The 19,748-nt window shown below is 44.1% G+C and overlaps 1 protein-coding gene across 5 annotated transcripts in view; it reads left to right on the forward strand.

The window, feature by feature from the left end:
• The window catches only part of zswim6 (zinc finger, SWIM-type containing 6), a 54,760-nt gene that overhangs the window by 8,768 nt on the left and 26,244 nt on the right, over positions 1-19,748 (forward strand). Inside the window, exon 1 of one of the 5 annotated variants that reach the window (XM_078956050.1) lies at positions 2,400-2,617. The exons of 3 other annotated variants lie outside the window; for them this stretch is intronic. Coding sequence is in view for 1 of the 2 variants with exons in the window: in XM_023960365.2 (XP_023816133.1) it covers positions 10,705-11,125 (421 nt within the window). In the remaining variant the exon portion in view is untranslated. Of the gene's footprint in view, positions 1-2,399; positions 2,618-10,517; positions 11,126-19,748 lie in introns of those variants that run through there. One more of the 5 variants, XM_023960365.2, reaches the window with a different exon arrangement.

Here is a 19,748-nt window from a genome sequence, read left to right on the forward strand (position 1 = left end):
AATCAATGTCAGTCTGAAGCCAGGCGTTAAAATCAAATAGTCAGCCAATAAAACCACTTCAAATGTGCTTCACTTGGGTTTTATTCACGTCAAAATGTATTAAAATGTTTTAATATATGTAAAAGTTCCAGGAAAAACTGTACTTTTTCTTGTTTTGTTTTTTAGTTGGATTATTAAAATAATATTCTCCCAATTTCTTAAGTCATTTAGTCTTTCAAACTTGAATTTTGTAAAGCAAAAATTCTATGAAGCACTAAAATGACTTAATTAAAAAATATTAATAGACTACATTTTGATCATTACAAGTACATACATAAACTCTTAATTTTATGTTAAACAATAATCCACTCTGTTTATTGTAGCAAAACTATTGACTCCGAATTCCTTCCCTACTCACTATATAGTGCGTTTGCCATGTTGTATTGCTGTCTGGATCCACAATTCCAAAATCCAGGGCCCTGCAAGTTTCCCAGAAGCCTCTGCGAAAAACCAGTGTTTATCTATGCTCACTAGATAGGCAAATATAGACCACAATGCATTGTTTTTGAGCAATTTTTACTAAAAAAATGTATTTAAATGTATTTTTTTTAATAAACCATCAAAGTTTTTATTTTCAGAAGAAAGTAGACTCATGAATAATCGTTGCAAAACGCTTATAGCAATTAGATTTTAACTTCGTGAAATCAACGACTTCAACTCTACAAAGTTTACAAAGTTTTCTAGTAGTTAGGGGTTTGGGGGGGAGGGGGTGGACACAGCCTGAGTGACGTCATCATTTGAAAATGGTTCACTTCCGGAAATGAAGTCGATTCAGTCGTCATTTATTCGCAATACGGACGCCCCCATGTTGTAGCCAGACATCGTCAGTAAGCAGTGATCGGTCCCAGTCGGTCTGAGTCCACGTCTCTATGGCAACCACTCTGGCCAATCAGGAGTGAGGTTGTTGGAGGGTCACACCCCCACTACTTGAAAGAGGGCTACGCAGAATCTGTCGAACGTTTTTAATGTGGGCTAGCAGGCTCCTCCTACTTTTACTGAGGCATCTGATTGGTCTCTTTATAACTTGAACTACAGAAGAAAAAAAAAGATGATTATCAGGAACATGTTTAAAAAAGACGGGTTAACAGGAGTGGTAAATCTGACAAATAGGCTACGTCCAATTTTTCTTTGGTATGCTTTTAAACTGCAAATTTGACGTCACCGATTTCTTAACGAGCATTTTACGGTGACTATTTATGAATGTGTTCTGATCATAAAGACGTTGATGATTTATCAAAAAATAATATAGATACTTTTTATTTTTTGTGCAAAAAAATGTTCAAACGCAATGCATTGTGGGTCATATCCACCAATCTAGTAAGCACTGATGCACACTGGTTTCCAGCAGAGACATCTGGGTAAATTACAGGGCACTGCGTTTTGAAGTTGTAGGTTTGGAGAACGCTACAAAACGGCGAATGTCCAATGTAGTGCGTAGTGAAGGAATTGGCCTCAGTGGGAGGGGTTACCCAGTCCGGTGTTTAGATAAAATCAATGGTCACATCAGACATCAACAGTGCTATTTTTAGGTCAGCGAGGAGAAATACATTGCAATTCCACAGATAACCACTAGGTGGCTTGTTAGGTTAGCAGTTCAGTCAACATTTTAATTATAATGGCACGTTGTGTTCCGCGATTCTGGCTGCAGAACTTGTCAATGAGGCAGTTAATCTCCTCCCTGCTGTGTGTCCTGTAGAAAAAAAACCCTCAGTTTGTTAAATTTACATAAACATTTGACTCATTCTATAACCCTGGACTTATGTTTGTATGCAGGGTAGCAGACAAAAGTGTTAAAATGTTCATGTCTGTCTGAGAAAAGAATAGAAAGTCTGTAGGGAGAAGTTTTACAGCCTTAAGACATTGATCATAATTATAAAAAATAAAATGTCTACTTCACAGATTTTGTCTATCAGGGATTATTTTTAGAATGTAACTCCTGTGATAAACGAAGGAACTTTGTATTTGAAAAAAAAAATAGTTTCAATCTTAGTATTTTATTTTTAAGATTTAAGCTGCACCTAAAAACAGTGTAGACTTTGTTTGAAGGGTGACTGGCTTAAACAATTGTCAGGTTTGTTGACCCCGCCCATTTGCCCATATTAGGGTTTGATGACATCACTTCTGATCTAGTCTCTGGTCTACATAAATATTATAGAAACTCTTTTTGATGCTGCACTCTGCAGTCCATAAATGCACTTTTAAGTTGGTGTTTAATTAACAAATATTGGGGAAAATCATGTTTTTGAAAAAACATTTGTTTTTTTATTTGTTACCAAAATTTGCATATGTGAATTTCTTTGTGTTTGTTTATATTCAAAGATGGTTATTTGGGTGAGAATGACTTTAAAAAAAATAAAAAAAAGCAGAACATTGTGTCACCGTCCCTGCTGGCCTTCCTCAGCCAGGTAACAACAAATCTGCAAAAATGCAAATGTAGTTTCTCTCCCCCTAAAGTCTCAGTTCAGCTGAAAGAAGGAAAGAGGGTCAACCACAGGAAGAAATGTGTCAGCTCTGCAGCGGAGATGGTGATGAGATCACCCGCCCGCCAGACCGACCGACCGCCTGCCTTACTCATGTTGTGAGTGCACAAATGTGTCTAGACCCTTTCATTGTGTTTGCAAATGTGTCGTCTTCTTACCGGGGGGAGGACACAAATGACTGGGTGAGAGCGAGCTCAGCAGTTTTTAGAGCGCCAGCGGGAAAGATGACGCCGTGGTTTTGGTTTTCGCCGACCCGAAGCCCACAAATCTAAAAGGGTTCTCCCTGGATTTTAGGATTTAGGGCAGGAGTTGGAGTAAATAGGGGCGAGTTGGGTTAAAAAGCAGGGTAATAAATGCAACATGTGTCTGAGATGCCTTGATGTTTAATAGGTGGATCTAATAATGGGAAACTTGTGTCATTGCGACCTTTTTCTGGTTCGTGGGGTGAGTGTGTAAAGGTTTTCTGTGGTGTCGGGGCGTCATTTTTGTTTGCAGAAAATAGCGTCTTCTGAAGGTTTTTGTTGACGCGCCGCATGGATTCCTAACACTTTCAGATGTGCAGCTTCTTCTGCGGTGGAACTCGCTAAAATCAACTGTTGCATCATTTGAACTTAATCCTGTTGATGGAGTTCAGTTTGTTCTCGGCTGAAGCTTAACTTTGAGTACGTTGCACAAATGTTTAAGATGATTTGTTTTGAGTGACTATGACCACAACAACTACAGAAGTTAAATGCTGTTCATGTTACATTTCCTTAAAAGCCTTTAGGACTACGGTACTTTTTTGTTTTGTTTTTGGCTAAAAGGCCAGCCCTAACCTGGTATGACTACACTACCCAGAAGGCCTATAAGGCTTTAAAGCAGGAGTGTCAAACTCATTTTCGCCGAGGGCCACATCAATATAGTGGCTGTCCTCAAAGGGCCAGATATAACTTATACATGTAACTAAATGTAATGAAAAATAAATGTAACTACTCCTTAATGTTAAATAACTCATTATTTATTTATTATAACTTTTTAAAGTGACAATTACAGTTACATAGAAAACATATGTTTGCTTGTTACTCTAGCATGCATCCTTTTAAATTTGGTTATATGGACAGTGTTTAGGTCCTATTGTATAGTTACCCAATCTGGATATGAATAAATACACACCAATTTCTATTTTTTATTTTAAGAAATTAATAACCTTTAAACTCTCGCGGGCCACATAAAATGACATGGCGGACCTTGAGTTTGACACGTGCTTTAGAGGCAGGCAATTGGTTAGAAGGGTTGATGGGAAGTTTTTCTGATGAACTGTAATGTTCTTCATAACTTTGTGTCCGAATTCCTTCACTACTTTCAAAATCCAGTGCCCTAGAAATTTCCCAGAAGTCTCTACAAATACCAGAGTGCATCTACACTCGCTAGATTGGCAAATATAGACCACAATGCATTGCATTTGAATGATTTTTTTTTAATCAGAAGAACACTGTGGATTCATAAATAATCTTTGTGAAATGTTCCTATTTATTAGGTTTTTCCTTCAGGAAATCGCTGACATCATCTTTGACATAAAACAAAGTAGTGAGCATCGTGTTCGAATTGCTTTTAAAATCCACGGCACCACATATAGTCCTGCATTGTATAGTTTTTTTAGTAGTTGGGGATTAGGGAGGGACTTCGGACACAATATTTGTATAAGCAGCCTCTGCGGCGAGACCAACGCGGCATTTGTTAAAACTTTATGGACAATAATGCTTAACATTGTGCATTTGTAACACAACAAAAATAAAATGATATTCTCTCTGTTTCGCTTCGTTATGTTGAAGTACAATATGCATGACTCCACCAGACTCCTGACTACATTACCCACAATGCTCCAGCAATCAAGCTACGAAGTCGCTAAAGTTGTACTAAAACGTTTGGACAGATTTGTGAGCGCCGTGTACGATGTGCAAAAGGTTCCACGTCAGTAAACACAATCAGTTTTTATATAAAGGGTGCACTGTTGAGTTTTGAGGAAATTAAAAGACTTTAAATGCTTTATGGTCTGAGAAACACGGCAATCCAACCTTCTAAAAATGTAGAGCCTTTTTTTGTTTTTTTAGCTGAAGACGATGCAAGAACAGAAACAATGGAATATTTTTAGTCTAATCACAATTCATTTTAAACAAAACACGGCTAAAATTAAAAGTTAATAGGTTTTATTATGTTTTTTATTCTCACATTAAAAACTGTGAAAGTGAATTTATGTTTACGTTTATGTATTCATTTTTAATAAAAATGGAGCGAGAAAAAATGTTGGATGGTAAATAAAAACTCTAGCATTGAATTTAACATTTTGAACTCTAAAATGGGACACGGAGGGTGAAACCAAAGTCTAAATGAAAAACCTCCAACAGATGAAAAAAAAAAAATTAAAGAACTCATCAGAAGGCTCCAACAAGCAGGCAGGCATCGGTTCTAGAGAAAAACCCGACTCCAGAAGATAAAGAATGCATTTGCACCTCGCCATGGAGGGTGTGAAGATCTGAGAGCTCATGTTTGCTTCTGTCAGCTTCAGTGTTTCCTCACATTCAGTTTGTTCCAACCGAAGGAAAGAAATTGGTTTGGAAATTGATTCTTTTAGTTTAGGACAAAGCAGAGGCGGTCCTGACTAGTTTGGCGCACTGGATGGTGACCCATACCCCCCACCCCACCTCATTGACATTATAGCAGCAAGTTGACACAATAGTGTCCTAGCGCAAATTTGACCAACTTTATGTGGAAATGGGCGGTTTAGTCTAGAAAAACTGCAAGGAAAAAAGCTTTTTTTTTTTTTTTTTTTTTTTTTTGGGCGCTTCTGCGCCCCCTACAAGATTGTGCCCTGGGCTACCGGCCACATTCCCCATAGGAAAAACCGCAGCTGGGACAAAGCGAAACAAAGGGACGAACCAAAAAATGATACAACACTTCTTAAAGAAATTAAAAGTTCTGGACAGGAAAAAACGGTTTTAAGTTTCCCATACTTTCAATCACCCTCTCCCAGCACGACCACATTTCTTTATTTTTCACCCCAGTTTCTCCTCTCAGGAGTTCTCCCTCCATCACACCCCCCACCCCTCAGCGTTTAGTGATTAATGTGAGTTTTAATTGTCATGCTTACTTTTATGCTCATTAAAGTGCATTATGCAGTAGTTAGGGTATTAAAGTTCAGCTAGAAATTTCATGCATACTGATGAGGATGCAAATGAGCCCAGCATGAATGATACAGGCGTGTGTGCATGTGTGCATGTGTGTGCGCGCACGATATTATCCCCAGGAGTGAGCCACGGTGTCATTATCGCCCCGACTGGTCATTTTCAGCCGAGCAGAGACACTCTAGCATAGAAATCACTTTAATGGGCTGCTTGAAGCGTCTTCATGCCTGGAAAAGCTGCAAACTGTTTGACATCCATTCTGCATGACTGCTGTCCACTGAGCAGCGGTGAGTTTAAGGAACCAACCAGAGTCGGGAATGTACAAACAAAGCTGTTCAGGCAACAGTTTGAGCAGCTTCTGATGCTGCATTCATCAACACGACCTAAAGGAAGAACCAAAGATGAGATCAAGTGAGCTCAGTTCATTCTTCAGAGCAAAGGTGGGTTCTGAAACTCACTGCCGAGTTGGTACCGGTACCGACGCCTCTGGATATACCGCTAGCAAGGGTATAAAAACCTTATAAAAACATGTCAGTCACTTGTTCTCCATTTAGTTTTGCTGTGCATTTCTAGCCAATCACTTTATCTTTTTTAACGATTGTGGGCAGGCTCGTGACAAAAAAATGGATTGGGCGTGGGCGGAGCTTCAGTTAAAATGCAAAAGGCAAAGCGACTGAAAAGTTGGATTTCCTTCACAGCGAAAGATTGTAATTCGGCGACTTGATGGATGTGCGCAACGCTCCGAAAACAGACGATTGCGGCGGTGAAGAGCGGTGAAACGCGTGTTTATTTCGACGTGAGATGCAGCGCCGCAGTGCAGACTGTCAGAAAGAAGACCGTAAAGCATCTTGGGAACGTTGGTGTGAGCGCTCTCACCATCATGCTGCTTTGTCACACTTTAAAGTTTTGGGGGGAATTGCTGTGTTTTTTTTTTTTTGTTTTTTTTTCCATTTTTGAACCACCAGTTTGAACAACATTTAGACACCAGAACCATTCGAAACACACTGGTTCTGGATACAATCGAAAACAGTATCGATCCCTACGTCAGAGTCATTGAATAACTGAGTTTTTTTAGATTCTCTCTAAAAAAAAAACTACTTAAATGTCTTAGCACCCCGCTAGGGGTAGGCCATGACCCCTCTTGAAAGACTGCTCACCGCCCCAGTGAATTTCCCCTTTAACCCCTTTAAAGTCCCACTCCGATCATCTTCTGATCCATTTTTAAAATGGTTCCCATATGTCTTTTAATTATGATTTCTGTGTTTTTACCAAAATCAAAAAACCTGTGACGTTTTCTAGGACATAGTTTCTGTAGAGCGGCAGGAGTTTGTTTGAAATTCACCTCTGAGTTGAGCTGTTTGCACGGAGTTGGCCCACCCCCACTTCCATCATCCGTCGGATTTGCACGTACTCCTGCTAGCTTACGGTGCCCGAGACACCCCGACACCGGTTAGGGGTGTCTCGCAACACAAATGGCGAGCAATACTGAAGCTATACATCCGTCCAGTTCTGATCCAGATTCCAGCTCAGACGAGGAAAACCAAGACGTTCATGGATCTTTTTGTCCGTTAGTGGATGCATCAGAATGGAGCTTGTAGCCCCGCCCAGCGTGTTTTCTACGTCACAATAATGATCTTTTTCAAACCGCATATCTGCAGCAATTTCAATAAAGAAACACTTCAGCTTCATTTTCTTTATATATATATATATATATATGTCCTCCATTATATAAAAAAAAAAAAAAAACTCCACAAGAACGTGTTAAAACACCACGTAAAGCTGCTTTTTCTCCACTTCAGAATCCGCTGCATTAATTGCAAAAACGGTCTGAGAGTTACAATAGTTCAGTGAACGTGTTAAAGGGTCGTTAATTTTTACATTTATTTTGAATCAGTCCACTATAATCTTCCGACTAACGTGTAGTAATATCCCTCCACACTCATGATGATGGGCCTTCTACAACATTTCCATGGTTGCTGCTTCTTCACCTTCACGCTATGGACATGTTGTTTTTCCTTTGGTTTGTTTGGTCCCACCAGAGTTCAAGTGAACTTTCACACTGATCTACCGGAAAAAAAAGGGAACCAAGGAACCCTGGTGCAAGTCAACCCCCCCCCCCCTTCCCCCACCCCAGCGCGGTGCAGGAAACCAATTTTCTCTGCTGTAAAATTCCATCAGTGGGGAAAAATACTTTTAGCTTTGGTGTTTTAACTCCCCAGCTTAGGGTAACGAACGCAGAAAACGGAGCATTGAGTCAGTCGTTTAAACTCAGAACGGTCTTTTCCTGCAGTAACTGCGAGCGCTGCTGTCTTCATTCCCCGGCCCACCCACTGCTCCCATCATGCTGTGCGAACAGGCTCACTCATTACTCTGCTTCTTCTGTGCTGACTGCAGGTTACAATGAGACAATAGTGGAGATTTTCATCCAGGGGGCCCGAATCATTTACCCAGCATGGCGCGGTGTGTGCTGAAATGAGACTGATGGTAATGCTGTCCTGAAGCAGGTGGTACTGTAACTCATGACGGATAAACTCATTATGATGACAAATGGCGGAGCGCTTAGGCTCCGTAAAGCTGTGTAAATTTGTGTCTGAAATGCTCCCCGGGTAGGGTTTAAAAGGAGGATATTACGTCTTTGAATAGAAACAATAAAGTAGGAGATTAATAGATATTTAGGATGGAAAAAAAAACCTGTGCAAATAAGCCCAATAGATCATTTGAATAGTGCAAACACGGACAAGCTGAAGCGTGCTGCAGCCCCAGTTTCCAGGCTTTGTGATCGCTGCAGCTGTTCCAAAATGTCCAACTGTCATTTCAACCAGAACGCCTTTCCTGTGCCGTGTGGAAGACACAAATCTCTAAAGCGGGCCAATGTTTTATAGAAATGCATAACATGTAATGCTTTGTGTGTTTGTATCCTCCTCGTATGAAGGCATTAGTCCACCGAAGGCCACATTGGAATGGACAGGAATTCATTTTCCATGTTTGAGGTGCAGAGACCATTGAAAGATGGTGTTTCCTGCAGGAAAGTGGGGTTCAAATGCTGCAACTGTCTGATGTCAGGGCTGTCGGTTCATGGTCTCTTTGTTATCACCAAAGGATTATTTGATTCACAACAAACCTTCTGCAATTCAAATGTATAAGTTTACATACAGTTTATTGGAACCCACTTTTATTTCATTTCTACAAAAGAAAAGATTTTGTTTCATAGAAAATGTGATTTTCTTGCTTCTTGTTCAACCGCAATCATCCAAAACAATATTTATATCGTTTTGGATGATGATATTTATTTAGCTCATTTATATTTTGGTTGTACTTGATTTAGCCTAAATTGTTATTTTTATTTGACTTCCAAAGAAAATGTATCTTCTAAGTTTAGGATTTTCTTGGAAAAAAAGAATGAGAAAAGACCAAACGGTCTGATCTTTATTGAGCTCCTGTAAATAAAAAGTTGAAACTGTTCATTTTTAGGATTTAACATTTAGTTCTTCCACTTTTAAAAACTGCACGTATCTTTAGAATGAATCCACCTCTAAATGTTTTCCAGGAATTTGAAGCCTTTGCAAATAGTAAATCAGTATGAAAACAGCTGTTGTCAAACTGAAAATTGTTTTTAAGTGAACATAACAAATGTTTGGATCTGACTTTTTTTAGCGATACACATCACTGTTGGTAATGCTGCCTTAATGTATTATTTGAGATGGAGAAACCACCTTTACATGCCTTCAATTAAAAACCTATCTTTAACAACCATTACTATAATATCAGTTCTTGCATGCAATCTTTTGTCAACATTCTTTATAGTGGCTAAAGAACCTAAACTTTTTGTAATAAATATTTATTATCTGTAGAACTGCTGATTTTAGTTTTTTTTAGCACTTGTCTCTTAACTTTGAACCTAATCTGGTTAAATAAAAAAAACTTAACTTTGACTCAAGGGTGAAAGACCTGTATGACTGCTAAAACCGTGTTCACCTTTGTTAGAAATTCGACCAAGTTGTACTTTTATTTATAGTGTGGCATGGAAAACCCATTGAAAATTTAAAAGGCAATTGAACTTTTTTTTATTTCATATTTTATTTTTAAAGCTGTCAGATGGAATTATAATTTTTCAGACTTAATTCTTAATTGCAAAATGCATTTTCATATGTATGATCAAAGTACAAATTGAACTGTCCATTGAAAACTGTGTTACTTTGAGGGTGACAATTACTTGCATAAATTTATTTCTAAATTTGGCATCAACAGCCTTCCATATTTTTTTCGTGGCAGTTGACTTTGTTTTTTATTTAATATTTTATTTTTAAAGCTGTCATATTAAATTATAATTTTTCCCATTTAATTCTAAATAGTAAAAGTCTTATTCATATATATTTAAAGTACAAATTGAATTGTCAATTGAGAATTGCATGTTACTTTGAAAATTGGTTGAAAAATACTTGCATACATTTATTTTTTTAATTGGGCATCAACAGCTTTCCATATATTTTTTGCCTCCTCGGCCTTCCATATATCTCATTTTATTGAAACACTTCAAATTCCAGCAGAGCGTAAAAACGTCACAAGGGGCGGGGCTACGTTATTTCTCCCTCCCCCCCATACCACGAGGCTCGAGTGTTGACAGGCCGATAACCGCCCACAGGCTCCCGCACTCATCCTCCTCTTATCCGGCAGACAAAGCGCCGTCTCTCCGTCCCACCGGTACTGCTGTCGCCTGGAAGCCGCTCCTCATCCCGGCGAAGCGCGTTTCAAAGCGAAGCGAGGCGGACAAAGGAGTAGCGTCCGTGCGGGAATCGAATCCCCGAGTCGGTTTTGACTGCGGGGGCCAGACGCGCAGACCCCGCCTTCTCTTAATTTGTCAACAAAGGGGTTTGACAGGCTTGAGGAAGCCCCGCCCCCATGTTCCCATAAAAGGATGGTTCGGTCATACCCGGCCAACAACCGAGCCGCGGCTAACCTCCTCGCTTTCCGCTGCCGTTCATATGCTGCGCTGACTTCCTCCGTGGCCGTCAGAGCGGAGGATCATGGCGGAGCGCGGCCCCCCAGCTAAGCGGCTCTGCTGCCGATCGGGCTTCGGAGCGACGTGCCGGGCAGGCCAGCGCGCCGCCGGGGGCCCCTGCGACGGCGCCGCCGCCTCGCAGGGCGACCCGAGCCGGCGCCGCGGCCCGGAGTCTCTGCTGGACATCGCGGCGCGGAGAGTGGCGGAGAAGTGGCCGTATCAGCGGGTGGAGGAGCGCTTCGAGCGGATCCCGGAGCCCGTCCAGAGGCGGATCGTGTACTGGTCTTTCCCGAGGAGCGAACGGGAAATCTGCATGTATTCGTCGTTCGGCACCGGCGGGGAGGAGACCGGGAGCGGCGGGGAGAGCGGCGACGACACGCGGCTGCCGTTCCGGAAAGGCGTCGCGCTGCTGGAGAGCGGCTGCGTGGACAACGTCCTCCAAGTGGGTGAGTGTCTGTCCACGCGGAACCAGGCTGACGGAAAGGAGCCGGACTAACAAAGGAGCTCCGAGAGGGGGGGGGGGGGGGGGGGGGGTATTTACGTGAGTGGGGAGCGTGTGACCCGGTTAGTTGTGGGTGAAGATGGAACAGGGTGGAGGAGGAGGAACCCACTGACGTTCCAGGCAGCGGCTGAAAGTTTCAGTGTTTTCCAGTTTCTCAGCAGTCAGGTGAGGTTCTGACCAAAAACGCGCCTCCTCCTCCTCCAGAGCTTCTGTTTAAAGCCCCTGTGGCTGTAAAGCAGCTCCAGATGACTCCACAGCCGGTTGAGTAATAGGGGAAGTGCTCTGGGCTGGGTCCTAACTGCCATGCATTACATTTGAATGAGTAGCTGTGAGTGGTGCCGTGGATTCACTGTTGAACGATGATTAGCGATGCATTGTGGCTTTGTTGACTCTGATCAAACAGGGAGAGCTGCTGCTTCAGGTTTCCATGCGGGGAAGCAGGAGTCGGACTTCTTTTTTTTTTTTTTTCTCCTTCCTGAAAGGCAGAACAAAACCTCGGGGGTTGTTGACCTTTGAAGCAGGAGTGGGTGGAATTGCAGCACACACCTGCAATCGCCTGTGTTTGCGCGTTGAGAGGCGGCTCAGGTGGACTTGGGGGTTTGCAGCCTGTTGTTGTGGCGCCGTCGGGCCTTTGACCCTGCAGGCTGTCACACGTGAGATCATCAGGCTCAGAACACCTCCGCACACAGGGCTGTAATCCCATTAGGCCTTAGTCCCAACTGCCCTAACGGGTGGATGTCTGTGGGTGAAGAATGGTCAAACTTGTAGAGGGTACACAGGCAACTTAAGGATCGTAGACCACTCAGGGGGGCTGTAGAGACATAATGTCAATGTTTTCTACAGGTACACTGTGGGTAGGTGAGACGCAGGTGTATCGTTCGACTTATTCCTCAATCTACCGACCATGGACCACTGCGCAAGGGGTCAGTTAGTGCTGTTCAAGCGATAAGTACGTACCCTTTGACTGTTGGCAATGGGCAGCCGGTTTAGCTCGTGCTGGTTTGCGGCGCCTTCCGTCCGTGAAACCAGGGTTCGACTCCGGGCTGCTCCCTGTTCTCTTCTCTACTTCTGTGCCAGGAAGGGCATCCGGCGTAAAACATTGCCAAGTTTACCATGCGACTCGTTCGCTGTGGCGACCCGTGATGGGAAAAGCCGAAAGAGAAACAACTTTGACTGTTGGCAATAACAAAATTGGACAATCAGAGTGTAGTTTGTATGTACGTCCTACGGCTACTTATGTATCACCTACGTATCCTGTGTGTGTCGCATTTGTGCAGAATCCGTAAGGAGCCAGGACTTGCGCCTTACTTACTAACGACTAAGTTGAAGTCCCATTACCTTTGTTCTCCGCATTTGACCCAGCATCACCCGTACATAATCAATTAGTCCGTAATCAATTAGTCGTATGTGATGTCCACACTGGGCATGTGACATACGGTGTCTACACTGGACTGTGGCTACCTGAAATGTCGAAGAGGTGCAAATCTGGCAGATCTTTTTATGTCACAGCTCTATTCCGATACATGGAAGACTTGGTGTCATAGAAATCTGGACGCAACTGTTCCAAACGGTTGGTACTTTTGTGTTTTGAAAATTCAAGTACCTGAACAGTCAAAGTTCTACCCGGTTTAACTTTTGTGAAAAGGTTTTATTGCCGCGTGTTTGGTACGCGGGGTCCAAAAACTGTCTTAAAAATGTGCATAGCGACTCGTGAACATGAGAGTTTTGAACACAGAGTTCCTGAAATGCACATAAATATGTGTTTATGTAGACTTTTCATCAAAAGTAGTCGATTGAACGCGCATCGCCGAGGACGGTGTGAACGAAACACTGCAAGTACTTCACGAACCATGGTATGTTCCAACCCCTTTAGGTGGCCGTACGAGCCTCAAGCCTGCAACACACACCTGCGTTTCCCTTAAGATGCAGCCGGTCCTTCTCTACGACCCTCCATGTACCCGGACTACCCAAAAACCCGTAGCCTTCGGGGCGTCTAAGGCTTTACACTCCATGCTTAATTTAAATTGTAATACAATCAGAACTCTTGGATTCCTCCCACAAAAGCTGAAGGGTTCTTTGTGTATTTGTCGGCGCACCTCCTCCACCGGCTGAAACGGGGGTCTATGTGTTTCCAGGAGGAGGTGCGCCCACAGGGAAGCGGGTATCTGTAAACGAGGAATAACACGAGTCCACGCTCTCACACAGGGAGGCTTTCTTGGCTGATTGCATTCGGGCCTGGAATCTGCTGGAAAAACAGAGCCCAGAAGTGATAAATAAAAGATGTAATCTCCCCCACGTGTGGGCCGCACCGGAGGGGGTGGGGGTTCGCGCAGCAGACCTTGAGGAAATGAACTGGCACGACGGAGCTGCGGACCCCCGCAACAAACCCCCCACTGTTAATCGGAGACCGCTACCTGTGTTTCCCTCCGCAGTGGCCAACAGGCCGGCCCCTGAGGCCGTGAGGGCGGCTTTATACCCGGCTGGCACGCCGTCCAGATGCTAAGCGGCGTCAGACTTAAACATTTATTCTTTCTTGACTTGATTTCATTAAAGGGAAGGAAACGTTGACGATAATTTAAAAGGCATTGGGGGTGTTCATTAGATTTAGTCAATAATGGAGAAGAAACTCCGATTTCGGTTGTTTCTGAAACTTTACCCAGGATTCATAGCGTGTTGGACTAGTCTGATCTTTTAAAGTCGTGGGTTTTCAGAGACTCTGCTGTGAAATGTACGTCCTAAACGAAATGCAAAAATGTTTCATCCGAGCTCGCAGACGACTTCTCTGAGACGCCGGTTTCTTTCCGAGAACCAACATGAAAGGGGTTTTGTCTAATTCATCACAGGGTCACAGCAGCAGAGACACATCCTGCTCAGAGGAGCAGCAGCTTCGAGCTGAAACGCCACAGGAGGAGGCGAGGACCGTCTGACATCAGCCGAGCGGCTCCGACCCAGCTGCAGGTTCAGAAACCTGCGCTTGGGGCTCTATTGTTTAAAAAAAACAAAAGGTTTTTCAACTGTTTTTACCGTATCAATGTCTTCAACTCCTTCCTCTGCTAAAGCCCCCTCCTCCTACAGGTTTGTAACCACGGTAACCATAGAGGAAGTGCAGATCCATAATGCTCTTTATGAAGCTCTAAAATGTAAACATGAAACTTTAACTTATTTCGCTTTTCTTGAATTATTATTATTTTTAATAATGTCCTTTTATTCTGGCAAATAAATTTCCCAGCATTCCTTGTAAAAAAAACTGCTTAAATGCTCAGATGGAAGTGATAAAATGTCTGGTTTTAAAGACAATTATACATTTTAAACCATTTTAAGTGAAAGAAAAAAAAAGGATAAACCCGTTTGAGGATATTTGGCGACTTTTTGGAGGTCAGGATGTAACCCTGAACAGTGAGTTGCTTCCTGAAAGTGGAGTTTTCAATGGTGGAAGGACGACCGCTGTGTGTTAAAACCATCGACTGTATCTGAGAACTGGAGTGAGCGAGTGTGATGTCACCAGTGGAAAAACGTTTACTTCTGGCACCAACAAAATTTAGTCGTTGCAAGATTTTCAAAATATGGACGCCGCCATGTTGAAGTCAGACGTCCTCAGTAAGCTGTGAGTGGTCCAAGTTGGTCTGAAACATTTACAGTAAATGAGAACTGGACGGAAGATTCCAGTTCTAAAATGGATCGAATCTTCTTTTTTCCCCCAGAGAAATAGACATTTGGATTTAAACTAAATTGGTTTTAAGGAAAGTTAAGTTGTTAAACTTTTAGAGATGTTTTGTGAAGTAAATATTAACGTTCCTTTCAAAACTCATTCAAAGAAGCACCCATTTTTGCCAATCATCTGAAACTAGATGTGACTTTCAGAAGAAGAGCCCAAACCCCTTCCTGCTAACAAACGAGAATGTAACCAGGAGTCGTCAGAAGGCGGTTCTGGGATCTCAGATCCACCTGGTTTTAAACCCAACCTGTGGAATTTGTCCTAATAAAAGTCTTCAAAGGTCCACGCCCAACGTTTCTGTCCCCCAAAAGATCCCCTCTCTCTTTTGGGAGCTCCACCCTCCTCCAGTCGAACAGGCTCCGCCCCCTTCAAACACGTGGTTGTCTCTTTAAAAACAGCGTTTTGTCAATTGAGGTCAATTATAGGTGTGGGCTGAAGTACAGGCTTTGGCGGTTCCACGCGCTCAGAACATGCTTATTTGAGCCTTTTTCTATATGTGGAGCCCAAACAGCTGCTGCCATGTGTTTGTTTCCCGTCTCGCTCCGTTATTGGGTCACATTTAAGCAGCTTGGACTTTACAGGAGGTCAAGGTTGTCCCCTGGACACTGGAGTCCGTTGCTGATCCCCACTGATTGGCTCCCATCTGCCTCAGTGGGTCAAACCGCCGGCCAGCACCTCCTGACACTGGAATGGTTATGGCGTGTTTATCTCTGCTGAAAGTTTCCCCAATTCATTTGAAGATTTATGCAAGAAAAGGAAGAAAAAATTTTTTAACGCACCCCACTCAAACTTGTCAATGTCATAAAGTTTGACCGATTAAATACTTCAAGGTATTATACGTCTAATACACATAAGTTTACCATTTATTGTGCTGGCCTTTAAGTGATCTCTACTAAAGATTCAGGGATTTTAATCGACTCTCATTTGTTACTGGATGCCTTCTCACTGTTTTTGTTGTTTTGTGCTCAAACTTTCAGGTTTATTTGGTTCATAATTCAAAATTCTAGTTTTTTTAATGTCATCAAACCTTTTATTTTTTGCCAAGTTGAATCTGGTTTGATGTTTCTAAAACCAAACCTTCTGAACGGAGCAGATTTCTGCGAATGATCGCCGCGGCGCCCTCTAAAGTCCCGGCTAAGCGCTTTTACTCGAGGCCTCGGACTTGAACCTCCACTGACGACCGTCCCTCATCTGCAGGACCAATCGATGAACGCGCCTGCTGAATGATGCAGAACCTTGAGCCCCCAGAGGGACGACCTCGCTCTGCCTTTCAGCTCGTTGGCCGGCGTTAATGGCGTCTCGATATGCTTCTGCTGCAAGATCAATGTTTATTGGGGCGTGATTGGGCGCTCATTGGAGCAGGCCAGAGCTAAACGCCAAATGATTTTTACATGGAATAGACCTGGATCCACCCGAACTGATGACCTTTGAACTTGGGGCCATTGAAGCTCTGGTCAAAGCGGACCAGAATCTGAGGTGGAGTGACCGTTGGGGTGAAATAGTTGGACGTCTTCCTTTGAAAAAAAGCCTCTTTCTCTGCGGTCCTGGCTGCTGAATGCCATCTCACACATCTGTATTCTTCTGCTGCACCTCCTCGTCATTAACCTTCAACTCGCTGGAGGGGAGAAGCGGCGGATGGAGGAGGGGAGCGGCTGGTGTTTCCGCCGTCTGCCCTCAAATAGCTCTATAAATCCTGCTCGGCTCGCGTTGTCGTTTCCCAACACGCCCGACCGTCCCGTCCGTGTAGTTCAGCTCTGATGGCAATCGACCCGCTAACGACGGACGGGTTCATCATATGGAGCAATAGGCGCTAGAAAACACTCCTTTCTGTGGAGTTTTAGCATGCACCTCCTTCCCACTCTTCACTGCCTGAAGGAGGAGCAGATGTTGGTTCCTCCTCACTTCTAATGACGGCTAGAGAGTTTCAGGGACTTTCACCTCCATGAAGCTCTTGTGGAGAATGTCGGTTCAGTCCTGTTATTTCTGAAGGCTTTTAAAAAAGTTGCTGCAACAGCAAACGCGAGGAAAACGTTCAATAAAGGGAGAAGTTAGCCATGGGGGAAGGTTCAGTCGGTTCTGGAGCCCATTTGGCCCTAAAGTCTGGTTGGCCTGGTTCTGGACCTGCCAGCTCACACAGGAGCATCTTCTGACATCCAGAAGGATTGTGGTAATCGCAACGTGTCGGACGTCACGTTGCACAAATCCGACTTTAGAGGAGCGTCTGGTTTGGACAGAAGCTTCTGTTTTGCAGGTAAATCCCCCACGGCAACATAAACGGCGTCATTTGTGTCGCATTTCTTGTTTCTCGTGGAACAGAAAAAGGTGTTTCGGTTGGTTTAATTTCAGAGGGTGATGACGTGTTCGCTGGAACATGCCGACAGGTTGTTGATAATCGCGTGTTGCGTAACGGCACGCCTGTTGGATCAATGCCAGAGGGTTTAAAAACGAAAGGTCACACGTGGTTAAATAGTTTGATTATGAAATACCTTAATGGTCGGAAGTGATGCGTCTCAGCGTTTGCTTCTCTTAAAGTCATCTTTTGATCTCTTTTCAATGCGTTTTTGGTGGTCTGTTAATGAAAATGATGACTTTTCTAGGACATAGTTTCTGCAGAGCGGCAGGGGTTTATTAGAAATTCACCTTTGAGTTTTGGGCAGGACTGTTGGCGTGGAGTAGGCCCACCCTCCATCTCTTACACGCTGTCCTGCTAGCTTACAGCCCCTTACAACCAAGCTAACATTAGCGGTGCAACAAAAAGGTCGAGCAATATCGTAGCTATCCAGCCGTACGGTTCAGATCCAGATTCCAGTTCAGACGAGGAAAACAAAGATGTTCGTGGATCTATGAGTCTGACAGTGGAAGCATCAGAATGGAGCAGGAAACTTGTGGCCACGCCCATTGCAGTTTCTTTGTCACAACTGCGATCTTTCCAAACATTTTTTTCGTCTGCTCCCGATTCGCAATGATTTCAATAAAGAAATCACCAGAAATGCAATTTTGAGCTTAATTTTCTTTATATATGTCCTCCATTATGAAGAAAAAGACACAAGAACACGCTAAAAACAGGATTTTCATCACGGTAGTTCTTTAAAACATGTAATAAACCCCTTTCTTTACACACGTTCGAGTCCCAATGGAGGACAGTTGGAGGTTGGACGCTGGTTCTCATGTTCTCCTTGGTCATGTGGGATTTACTCCGGGTGCCTAAAACATGCTTCGTGGGCTAATGGTCTCTAAATTGCCCCTAGGTGTGAATGTGTGTGTTGCCCCACCTTCGCCCATCAGTAGCTGAGATAGGCTCCAGCAACCCCCTGACCCCAAAAGGGATTCAACAGGTTTGGTGGATGGATGGGTAGATGGGCAAGTGGCTAAGTGGGTGGATGGATGGACGGGCAGATGGGTGGTTCTGCTGTAAAACAGAAAACCTGGTTCCAGATGTGGGTTACGGATCAGGGAGACCTTTTTTTTCCCAGGGCAAACTGTTACGAAGTAGGGAAACCTCGTTGCCGCTGAGCATTTGAATTTTCTTCGGATCAGTTAAAGTCATTAGCTGTCACAAACCAAGGCGTGTGACATTTGTTCTCCGCATTTGACCCCTCCCCTGGGGGAGCGGCGAGCTGCAGACCCAGCCGCGCCCGGGAACCATTTGGTGGATTAACACCCCCAATCCAACCCCTTAATGCTAAGTGTCAAACAGGGAGGGACTGAGTCCCATTTTTAGAGTCTTTGGTATGACTAGGCCTGGATTTGAACACCCGACCTTCCAGTGACAGGGCTGACACTCTACCATTGAGCTGGTACAGCAGGCGGCGTTTTGGTTAAAGACGTCCGCTCAGACTGTGCTGCTGTCCGATTTCAGGAGAAAGCATTTTTCCCGATTTGGCAACGCGTTTGCCTTCCTCCCGGCGCTCCAAACCTGCAGCCGTGTCTTTCCTCGCTCGTGTCTGGGGAGTTTTATCAGCCACGCTGCAAGTCAAAGCCTGTTGCAGGCCTGCCCTCCGGGAGCCGCGGGGCCCCTGCAGGCCGGTCCCCACACAGAGGGGGCCCCCTTGTGCAAACAGAGCAGCCTGGTTGACGACAGACAAAGCAGCTAGGAGCCTCCCACGTCCTTCAGAGGCTCCTCAGGAGCTGTGATGGACGCCCTCCTCGTGATGGGGAGGTGAAGGCGTCGTCCATCAGAGCAGCTAGCTGCAGCGTGCTAAACGCAGACGGATGCTCCCCTCCACAAACCCTCTCAGGAGGGAAAATGTCGCTTTCTGGACGTTATCTTTTTACGTTGAGGCTCTGATGGAAGTTAAAATAAGGACTGTTTGCGGTGAACCGTTCCTTCAGATCCAGATCAGAACCTGCTCTGCCAGGTTAACCCTCGGCTTGTGTGCAGCACATATGCCCTGGCTTGTTGACGCAGAGGAAGGACTCGTCAGTGTTTGTGTAGCCAAATTCACACAATCGCACAACCTAAACCGGCAGGGATGGCCCGTCTGGTTTCAGGTCATTATCCCTCCTCTTTGCATGCTCCACCTTTCAGTAGCAATAAAAAAAAAAGCAAATGATCCCGTTCTCCTGGTCCAACAGCCGCTGCAGGCCCGTACCCATCCTGCGCTCCGGCCCACGGGCTCGTCTGACTCAGCCGCCATGCTGAACGGCGAGGAGGAAGGGCTCGCCCCGAAACCGGCGTTTTCCCACGTTACTCTACGGTTGAAGCTGTATTCTCCAAGACGACACAAATGACGCCTGACATAAGATATGTTGGGTGTCATTTGTAGTAAATGTTTTTCTGCTTCAACACTAAAGAGAAATTGGTTGGTCTGCAAAAATGATGGGAAATAATTTTTCTATTTCAATTTACTTT

Source organism: Oryzias latipes, chromosome 12, assembly GCF_053564925.1.
Source record: "Oryzias latipes strain Hd-rR chromosome 12, Olatipes_Hd-rR_3.1".
NCBI lineage: Eukaryota > Metazoa > Chordata > Actinopteri > Beloniformes > Adrianichthyidae > Oryzias > Oryzias latipes.